The 11,443-nt window shown below is 40.5% G+C and overlaps 1 protein-coding gene across 1 annotated transcript in view; it reads right to left on the bottom strand.

The window, feature by feature from the left end:
* Positions 1–502: 502 nt before the first annotated feature.
* The window catches only part of LOC137268211 (uncharacterized), a 138,883-nt gene continuing 127,942 nt past the window's right edge, over positions 503–11,443 (bottom strand). The window contains exons 128-137 of the mRNA XM_067802752.1: positions 11,221–11,380; positions 10,566–10,683; positions 9,900–10,104; positions 8,291–8,464; positions 6,608–6,821; positions 5,909–6,221; positions 4,537–4,645; positions 3,465–3,491; positions 3,047–3,169; positions 503–1,403 (exon numbers count right to left, since the gene is read on the bottom strand). Of these exons, the coding sequence (XP_067658853.1) occupies positions 1,191–1,403; positions 3,047–3,169; positions 3,465–3,491; positions 4,537–4,645; positions 5,909–6,221; positions 6,608–6,821; positions 8,291–8,464; positions 9,900–10,104; positions 10,566–10,683; positions 11,221–11,380 (1,656 nt within the window). The 3' untranslated portion in view covers positions 503–1,190. The remainder of the gene's footprint in view (positions 1,404–3,046; positions 3,170–3,464; positions 3,492–4,536; positions 4,646–5,908; positions 6,222–6,607; positions 6,822–8,290; positions 8,465–9,899; positions 10,105–10,565; positions 10,684–11,220; positions 11,381–11,443) is intronic.

The following is an 11,443-nucleotide window of genomic DNA, read 5'->3' as shown; positions in this document are numbered from 1 at the left end:
TACATCATAAATATGCATGAGTGGTCGGAGCTTATGTGACCAGGTCGTCTTTCTTACGCACAGCTTCTCAGAGAACACAGAGAACATTTACCTCTGCTCAGTCGTGCAAGGTTCAAAAGCGTGCAATGAGAGTGTATTTCACTCTAACTACCATTTCAATACTACGGAAAATAAAGACATGTCCCAATGTTTGTTAAAAAATTGATCGTGATTATGTAAGGTACCATTCATAATTTACCGTTTGGGCGGGGTGATGATGTTTTTTTGACACCAAAGTAAGTCTACCAAGTGACCCCTAGGGTTGGCAGAATGACTCACCAGTTAGATCTACCTACATATTGGAGGGATGCACAATTCTCTGACTGGTTTGCCTTTTTCCAACATGTTTGGAATTTATTATCAACATCAGGAAATGTTGGAATTTGTACAACAAGAAACAAATAATGCAGCTCTACAAAGAGAACTACCGTGGTCAAGCAACCCAACAAAACAACAGACAACATTATCTCTCAAGATGACTTTATTCATATTTCTTGTATCAAACGTAAAACTGAGCAAAGATGCAATTCATGAGGTCCTCCAGTGAAGTAAATCATTCAATTTCATTGTGTTTTTTTTTATCAGAACACAAAAGAGACAGCATCAATGCTATCAATAATGTACACGTCCAGGAGGTCCACAAGAAACAGCAAGTAGATATTTTCATGCTTACGTATTCACAAAGCCCATCTTTAAAAAAGTGCAGTTAAAAAGTATTTGAACAATGGAGGAGTGTTTGATAATATTTTTCTAATATTCCTAAAACTTGTTAAGACATATCACCAAATCTTGGATTTCAATGAAGGACCAGAGTTTAAAGTAATATAAGAGACAGTACAAAAATACAAATTTCACTTTTACAAAAATATAATAAAAAATACACTGCTAGCATTACTACAGTACCACAAGAAGTTCATGTACTTCGTAACTGATGTACACAGGAACGCCAGAACCAAGGAATGTCTCACTGTACACAATGTGTTAATGTTATTTTTTAGTAAATTAACAAGTTTGATCCCAAACTGAAAAGGCAGTGGTGTCGAGTGAATTTAATATTGCTATAAACACTACTGTCACCTCATACTAGCCTTGTTTGAAAATTTGAAAACGACTGAAATATTTAAACCTGAAATAAAACAGCATGAATATCTCTACATATTTCCAGACTGTGTGAAATAATCTGGCTCAGGCTCAAAGACAGGACTGATGATGCTTTTTGGCGCCACAGGTGTTCTTGGAGTGGGACTCTGAACTTCTGTTACCTGAGGGATCCCTTCATCCAGAGTGATCTCCCCTGACAGTGGCCGGTTCCAAGAATCCTCATATGGATTCTGGGTCTTCTGCTCTTCTGTACGTTTCATCACCTGAAAAATGAATGCCAAAATGTTGCAATAATCACACCAATTTTACACAAGGTAGAAATGGATGAAATAATGTCACATCGAGGCAAAAACTTGACATACATAGAGCACGATTCTCAGATGACCAATGCAAATGTGTGATATAACTATTGACCTTCATTAACACATGCTTGTTATAAGAGACAACACGGGGGTTGGGTAGTGAAGATTCTGACTTGGTCCATGCATGCCGTTTGTACTATATTATTTGATGTTCATTATGCCTATTGCTCGTTCATGACAACAACAAAATACGTTTGACACCTCATATGAAAACAGCGTAAATACTGTAAAAATCATCATCAATGATGGCACCAATATTTAACAAATAAGTGTGGATTTCTGGGATTTGCCTCAAAATATTAATACCTAGCAGATTGTTGCCATTGGAACATATCCATCAGTTTATTGTCATCTAGCCGAGATATAGAATTTAATTCACTGACAGCTCTGAATCATGACTTATTACCAATAATTGTTGTTTTTTTGTGACTATTACTGCCACACAACGAAAGACACTGGAAAAGTAATTAAACAATAAAAGTTGTTGAAATATTACAGTGCACTTAGCTTTACAATTTTGAGCAAAATATTTATTCCTGTATGTTTCGTCAAATTTAACAGTTCATTTTCTTCAATCAAGAGTATTAAACTAAAACAACAAAATTCTGACTAATTGAAAATATGTTTTTTACAATCATTTTTAATCCTTCTTTTGACTGATTTTTGATCATCGGAACACCACTAACATAAGGCTCTGTCAAACCTACAAATAACAGATTGCTTTACAAATACACTAAGCCAGTAAATAAATATGTTCAGCAATGTTTATAGGTTTGTATCTGTGTTCTATATATATGAAAAAACGCTGAATAATATTTTCACAACAAACTGAAATCATCTAGCCTCAAAACTATATATGATGTGGTTCAGGGACTGTGAGACAGGCTACACTGCAGGGAGGGTTAGACTGTAGGGGAAATGATGTGGTTCAGGGACTGTGAGACAGGCTACGCTGCAGGGAGGGCTAGACTGTAGGTTAAATGATGTGGTTCAGGGACTGTGAGACAGGCTACACTGCAGGGAGAGCTAGACTGTAGGTTAAATGATGTGGTTCAGGGACTGTGAGACAGGCTACACTGCAGGGAGGGCTAGACTGTAGGGAAAATGATGTGGTTCAGGGACTGTGAGACAGGTTGCACTGCAGTGAGGGCTAGACTGTAGGGGAAATGATGTGGTTTAGGGACTGTGAGACAGGCTACACTGCAGGGAGGGCTAGACTGTAGGTTAAATAATGTGGTTCAGGGACTGTGAGACAAGCTAGCTAATTGCCATTTCCTTCCCCTTAGACTACAAGTTAAGCATTACTGTGTGGAAATAAATATATAGATGTCCTGATCCACAAATTCTGACTTGGTGGTCTTAATTTTATACTTTATCATGGTATTGCCAATGGAGTAGTGCTTCAAATTCTTTGTTCATAGGGTTTCTTAGCTGCTGAGTTGGAAATAAGGACTCTGCAAGATTCATCAGTTATTTGATCTGATTCAACAACAAAAATCCAAAAAACCAGGTCAAGTTTATATGATTCATTACTAATCACTGACCGATGGAACAAAACGAATTCTTCTCTGGTCATGTGGCGGGGTGCCACATGTTGGGTCGGGGCGGCCGCCAAAGATTACCCATGATGCACCTGAATCCTGGGAATGCCGCCGGAATGGTTCATCCTGTGTAATAAAACAAGTCTTCTTAAATAACAATTTTGTGAAATATTTTCAAAATAAAGAGACGTAAAGAAGAAACAGTCACATCGCTCATTTAATTTTTTTTAGTTTCACGAAACAAAATTTATATATCTTAAAATTAGTTTACACAACATGAAATAAACAAATATGGCCTGAGAATACTTGTTTGTCATCAAGCCTATTAGATGAAAAGAAACCAGACACACCATTTTCTGCGAAACTTACAAGATGAAGTAAAGCCAGAATTCCACTAAATTAAATGCATGTAAAAACTCACCAAGGAAAGCTGATCTCCATCATAATCCTGCAACCAACAGGGTGTACATGTATATTATTAATCTCCTCCTTAGTGTCCTGTCAATCTTTAGTACTGAATGGCAGTTAATGCCATCCACTCTCATTATTAACAGCTAGATTATGCAGGTGTATTGCTGGTCTACTATGATTTGAGATAATAACTAAGACGCATCACACCATGCTAGTGGCTAAAGTTTAGTTTATAATAAGTCATACTGAGATTATCAATGTCAGAAACTTGCTCTGTCAGTAAACGTTCATACAATGCAAATGTGAGTCACCCTTCCCCGGGAGGTGATCCTCAAAATTGTAACAGATTTTCTGATAATAAAAACATTGCATTTTGAGATTAAAAGAAAAAAAAATATCGTGACCAGCCTTCAGCTTATTATGTATCAAGTTCTCACAATAGCAACAACCACAAAAACAGCCACGATGCCAAAGCTGTGAAAATGTGCGAATGAAGTAAACAGAAATAGAATGAAATCAGAAAATTGCTGATGACATCACTGTTCAAAGACTGTGACTCTCTCATGGAAAGTAATAAATTACAGGTGAAAATTGGACATGTAGGTGTGCCATAGGATTTTTGAGTCCAATGTTGGGATTCAAACCACAGACTTTCTGATCCAAAGCTGGCTGCCTTGTCCAAATGACCAAATGTTAACACAGTCAGTAAAAGAAAGTCATTAACGGGATGACCCCATGCCATGCTACACAATATTGTTGTGGGTATATATTTTAATAAATTACCGAACGACCAGTTCCCTTGTCCCATAAACATCTTTCTTTACTGCATTAGCTGGTGAGTGAGTGAGTGAGTGAGTGAGGTTTTGTTCTACTTTGTAGTGAGTGTTGTTGTAGGTTTTTAGGTTCTCAGGTTTTATGCTTTTAGCAATTCTCCTGCAACATCATGGTGACGGGCACCAGAAATGGGCCTCACTCCTTGTAGTCACGGGGGGGGGGGGGGGGCGGGGGGGGGGGGGGGGGGAAAGAATCGAACCCCTGAGCAAACACCTTAACCACTAGACTACCCCACTGTCCCACATTACCTGATATGCTTGGTTGACAAAAGCAGTGGCAGTGTCCTTTCCTTTACTGCTGGAATGGCTACCAGCCCTGCACCTCAATTTCATGAAAAGTGTGGACCACTTCAGACGGCTGAAATGTGAGACAGTGAGTCTATTTTTACAGTGCTTTCTGCAGCATTCCTGCAACATCCCTGTGGTGAGCACCAGCAATGGGCTGCACACATTGTACCAATGTGGGAAGCGAACCTGGACCTTTGGTCTGAGGAGCACTTTCACCACTAGGCTGCTAGGTTTGCAAAAGAGATTTGAAACATCATATGTTACTGCACCCCAACCTTGCTACACCTGATAAATACAGGTTGCACCTCTTGCTAAATATGGAAAGTGCTGTAAATCATTACATTTGCTACATCTTGCTACACCTGACTAGATAATTTCCACTGATGGTTTCAAACTGAAAATAAACTTGGATTTAATTTCATATCTGCTCATAATGTAGCTATTACATTTCGCAATAATAATAATTTAGAGCTGTCGTTCTCTGAAATTGATCACTATTCGATAAATAGTCCAGTAAACATTAACGTCAAACAATGTGTCATAGAATCAGGGCCAGTGGAAAAATAGCCAGGACAAGTTAACTTTATTGTAGTCACTTGCCCTGTGGCAAGTGCCTCTTAAAAAACATTTTGAACCACTGCACTGTGTTGCTGATCCAACCCAGAGGCCCATTTCACAAAGTGATCGTAGCGCTATGACTGTCATATGTCTGTTAAAGTATGGGAATTACGATTGTCCTCATCATTCTGTTTTCCATCCAAGAACTGTGTTCTTGGAACAGGAATATTACTAACTTTCACTGGTGCAAGTTGGTACAAAAATGAGGTTGTATTTCTCAGTTTAAGGTTGCATCAGAGCAAGTTGTAAATGTCTAAATCAAGCCCTGTCAAAATATGGATCAGGTGGTCAGACTAAGCTCAATGCAAGTTATACACCAATATAAGTGTAGAATTTTGCTTCTAACATTGACCACTGGATTGCCAGGGCTATACATGATTTTTATACCCGTGAAGGTCCCTGAGTAGAATTGATCTTCAGCAACCCATGTTTGCCATAAAAGGTGACTATGCTTGTCGTAAGAAGCGACTAATGGGTAGTCAGGCTTGCTGACTTGGTTGACACGTCATCGGTTCCAAATTCCGCAGATTGATGCTCATGCTGTTGATCACTGGATTGTCTGGTCCAGACTCGATTATCTACATGCTGCCACCATATTGCTGGAATATTGCTGAGTGCAGCATAAAACTAAACTCACTCACTCGTGATTGTTATAGGTGTCATAAAGCAGCAATATTAAGAAAAATATTCTGCAGGATTGCCAAACTCAACTTACCCTCGTTTGACCAGACAAATGTACCATGCCAAGACTGATATAATGACAACCAGGATGACTGCCAGAACAATCAGTCCGATCATCCACGACTCAAAGCCGTCACAGTTTGGCTTGTTTTCTGGACATGCACAGTAGTATCTGTTGACATCGTTGTAACAGGTATACGGCCAACTGCAAGGGCTGCTGAGGCACTCGTCCACATCCTGTTCGCACCTATTCCCTGTCCAGCCTGGTACACAGGCACATGTGTAGTACAGGTCAAAACTTTCAGCCCTGCGCTGGTCGTTGCATGTGTACTCACTCTCGTTTCTGCCTGCAATCATGAATCACAGCAAATGGTATCACATTTTAGTAGACTTGCGAAGATCAGGGTATAAGATCTTGTCATTCTGAACTTACATAAACATGTTAGTCACTCTGAATTAACATGAAACCCATAAAGATTCACGTTCGATCTTAGAGGTGATTAACGGAATGGGGTGGTCAAGCTCACTGACATGGTGGACACATCATTATATTCTAGTTGCACAGACAGATGATCAACTCATGAGTTGATCACTGTTTAGTCTGTTCCAAACTTGATTATTTACAAATAGCCACCATACAACTGGAATACTGCTGAGTGCGGCGTAAAACTAAACTCACTCGCTCACTCACTCACTGAATAAACAGGAACATGTTCCGTCATTCTGAACTTACTTGAACACATTCCATCGTTCTGGCAGGGCCTGGCCATCACTGCAAATCTGACTGTGATGACATCGGAGTAGACCCCTGCCTTGTCCTGCATGTACATCCGGACCTCGTCATACCCGGTGTAATCAGTGTCAGGGATGTACTGGAATGATCTGTATATCCAACTGACTGCAGCGGGGGAGTGAGGCAAAGACAAGTTGGAGCACAGGATGCCAGTCTGGAAGAAAGTTGTGGCATGGAACATAGGTGGGAAAACAGGAATATGTCATTTTCTGAATAAGATATTTATTTTCATTTTATACAGATGCTTAGCTCCTCCTTCTTTGCAAAGAAGGACACTTGAAATCCCTTGAAGTTCCTTCTTGAAGGTGATGTACAATCACACTCACCGAGTAGCCTCCCTTTGTCTTTCCTCCCCGGTCACATGACTTGCCATACTTGTCACTCTCTCTGACTTTAATTCGGCTACTCATGGACTAACGTGATTTCTCTTTGGCTATTACATTACTATATAACAATTACGATTATGCTCAGTCCTATAATTACATCTGATGCTTGATGGTCATTTAGAAGTTAGAATGTAACATAACATAGTATGGAATGGATTTACAACTTATTTATTATTTACAACAATGCAAAAAGATTTTTTTAAAAAATAATAAAGAAGTTGTTACTATAACATCATATTGTACATCATGTCCCAGTTAAGTAGATAAATGCTCTTGCAGTTGATCACTAATTTTCAAAGAGGGAAGCTTAATATAATAAACTCAGGTTATCATGTGTTTGACTTAAAAAGCAATGATCCAAGCTGCATGTGGATGATGCACACCAGTAGCCAAGTAGCTGTAGATGCACACCAGTAGCCAAGTAGCTGTAGATGCATACCTGTAGCCAAGTAGCTGTAGATGTACACCTGTAGCCAAGTAGCTGTAGATGTACACCAGTAGCCAAGTAGCTGTAGATGTACACCTGTAGCCAAGTAGCTGTAGATGCACACCTGTAGCCAAGTAGCTGTAGATCCACACCTGTAGCCAAGTAGCTGTAGATGTACACCAGTAGCCAGTAGCTGTACACCAGTAGCCAAGTAGCTGTAGATGTACACCAGTAGCCAAGTAGCTGTAGCTGTACACAATTAGCCAAGTAGCTGTAGATGCACACCAGTGGCCAAGTAGCTGTAGATGTACACCAGTGGCCAAGTAGCTGTAGATGCACACCTGTAGCCAAGTAGCTGTAGATGTACACAAGTAGCTGTAGATGCACACCAGTAGCCAAGTAGCTGTAGATGCACACCAGTAGCCAAGTAGCTGTAGATGTACACCAGTGGCCAAGTAGCTGTAGATGCACACCAGTAGCCAAGTAACCCATGGCTATCATTTGTGTTATCCCCCTGCAGTACCCAAAGTCCTACAAGAGGCAGGTCAGCACCTTTACTGACCCGTGAAATGCCAGGTTAGAATTGGCCTTAAGCAACCTAAGCTCGTCGTAAAAGGTGAGAAATGGGATCAGGTGGTCAGGCTCGCCGACTTGTTTTACACATGTCATCGTATTCCAATTGAGTAGATCAATGCTCATGCTGTTGACCACTGGATTGTCAGGTCCAGGCTCAATTATTTACAGTGCACCACAATATAGCAGGAATATTGCAGAGTGCAGCGTAAAACTAAACTCACTCAATATCCTTACCGTTTCTGCTGAGCAGTTTGGCACCTGTGCCGACACGTCATCATAAGTGAGCGTCCCATTGCTTGGCTGTGTGAAGTACATCGTCAAATTCTCAGCGGGGTCTACATCATAAGCTCCAAACATCCACTTGTAGGTGACGGAGCTGTCGTTGACAAGATTCTGTTCAATCAGCGTCTGCAAGTACAAGGACATACATACAGAGACATAATTCACATAAACCTCGAGGAATGTATATCTTGTGAATGATATCAAGAATCCAGGGAATATTATTTTTAGCAGTAATACATTGGTTTTACAATGTGAAAAGCATATTTTTCTGCTTTGCATCGCTTGTTCAGATATGATATTATTGTGATTCAAATTAAGTGCATATGTGACTTGTTTCTTGTGCAGAATCGCAAGCCCAACACTGAGAAGCAGGAACATAGGTTTGAAGCTTACTACAATGGGGCTTGATGCGCTACATCCCGGTATCATAGTGAATAGTTTCTCATTACAAAGTGTTTTTTTAGTTTTAGAGGATATTGTAGCAGTTTTTGAAGTTTATTTTCCTATGTTGGTGATTTTTGTTCTGTTTTGAGATACATGAGGTCTGTTTTGATGATTCGTTCACTGGTGAAGGGACAGCCAGCCAAATAAAACAATTCAGTTAACTTGGTCCCTTTGTCTGCTTTCTTTGCTGGTCTCACATCACAGGGATACGACAGAAAAATGAAAGCTGATAGTCACCTTCACTAGCACTTCAACCAAAACATGTCACTTAATCTATCATTACTGAATGGTAACTGACTTTACAGGTTACTTCAAATTATTTACGCATTCCAATCCATGAAACATATACTGAGGGAAAATAATACGGTATGACATGAAAGTACAAGTGTTCCCTTTTCAGTTTCCTTCACAAGCTACCCGTGAAGGTCCCGGGGTAGAATAGGCCTTCAGCAACCCATACTTGCCATAAAAGGTGACTATGCTTGTCGTAAGAGGCGACTAACGGGATCGGGTGGTCAGACTAGCTGACTTGGTTGACACATGTCATCGGTTCCCCATTGCGCAGATCTATGCTCATGTTGTTGATCACTGGATTGTCTGGTCCAGACTCGATTATTTACAGACCGTCGCCATATAGCTGGAATATTGCTAAGTGCGACGTAAAACTAAACTCACTCACTCACTCACTCCTTCACAAGCTATGTCATACTAGTCTTGTGAAGAAACACACAAAAAAGGAACACATGCTCTTTCATGCGATACCTTTTTTTTCCATTAGAATATTTTATTCCATGTCCAAGAAGAGTCAGTGCAGAATTAAAGTCAACTGTCAAAGTATGCTATAAATATTTTAGTTCTGGACATGACGTTGCAGCCTTTAGGAGAAGCAAAGTTTTGAGGGAAGAAGTCACCTTGTCTACAGTCTGACATGAGTGAGTGAGTGAGTGAATATGGTTTTATTCCATTTGTAGCAATGTTCCTGCAATATAACAGAGGTCTTCATCATAAGCAAACACTTTAACATCTGGGCCCTCATTCTGCAATGAAGATCCAAAAATGTGTTGGTACAATTTCTGGTATTTCATACTTACCCATGACCTGCTCAAAATTCACTCACCATAATAGGTTCAGTTGGGTCAGCCAGAATGAGGCTAACTCCGTCACTGAAGGCGAACACGCTGGGAGCATCGTTGTCTGCTGTGACCTCTATGGTGATGTCGACTAGGGTGGAGGCAGCTGGGATGTCCACAACATTCACCTCGTAAATCACAACCGGAACAGTGAAGGTTCCGTAGTAGTTCAAGGCCGGTGTGAAGGTCAAGCTGCAAGGAGCATGAAGCTGCATCAGACATGGCATCAGTGAGTGAGCGAGCGTTTGAGCGAATGTCGAATTCATCAGTTACTTTGAAAATATTTTCAGGATACAATTTAGATACCGGGGCAATTTTTATTCACATCACACCATCACCTGTGTCTACTCACATCATCACCAGCCCCTACTCACACTATCACCAGCCCCTACTCACACTATCACCAGCCCTACTCACACCCACACCAGCCCTTCTCACACCATCACCAGCCCCTACTTACACTATCACCAGCCCTACTCACACCCACACCAGCCCTTCTCACACCATCACCAGCTCCTACTCACACCATCACCAGCCCTACTCACACCCACACCAGCCCTTCTCACACCATCACCAGCCCCTGCTTACATCATCAGGAGCCAATACTCACATCATCACCAGCACTACTCACACCCACACCAGCCATTACTCACAGTCCACTTGGAGTCAGTGTCAGGTCCCTGGTACTTGCTACATCAGATGATGGGTTGATTTTAAACTTGACCGTGTCCCCATCAGGATCAACACCTGACAGCTGGTAGATCAGGGTGCCTTGAAAAGAAGGCACAGCTCGTCAATGTGATCAAATCATATTTAATTAACATTTACAACCTAAGCTGCCTTTGGAGGAGCAAGAACATCAACAGTCACATCACCACATCCTACTGGGTACCCCTTCATTGCAAGGTGAACATAAATATACATGTTTGCCCTGTATTTACATCAGCGCAGATGATAACTTATATTTGAACAAGATCTCGGTTAAGCATGTGCAGGTTATATATACTTTTTATACATATAAAATCTTTTAACTGCTTTGTAAAATTGATCAAGTTGGGTTGAAATCGACCTCTTTTTAAATTTCTATTTTAGAAATTTTACCTAGTTGTTTTGATCTTCTAACAATACATATGTTTTTTCAAATGCTCATTTTCATTTAGTCAGTGACATCAACAGATGGTGGATTTTTGTCTCAGTATTGATTCAATAACTGACAGGTTTACATTTACATTGTGGCAGTAAAGAACTTCATAAATGGTGTAAATTTAACTTCCTGATTGAGATGTGCATAAGGAAATAAAAACCTACCAGAATCTTCTTCCATTGTGACGGAGGTTGTGGAGGTCAACTGTGGTGGGTCGTTAGGTATGGATGCACGGACATTGGTCACAACAAACAGTGTTTCATGCCTGAAGAAAGTGTCACTTGAAGAACTGCTGGTTGATTCAGCTGCCCTGGTATCGCAAACCTGAAAAAGTATACAAATAGTGAAATCAGAACTGAAATTCACCTGGAAGTGAGGCAGTGAGAT

Source organism: Haliotis asinina, chromosome 16 (assembly GCF_037392515.1).
Source record: "Haliotis asinina isolate JCU_RB_2024 chromosome 16, JCU_Hal_asi_v2, whole genome shotgun sequence".
NCBI lineage: Eukaryota > Metazoa > Mollusca > Gastropoda > Lepetellida > Haliotidae > Haliotis > Haliotis asinina.
This window is presented reverse-complemented; position numbering and strand designations above follow the sequence as displayed.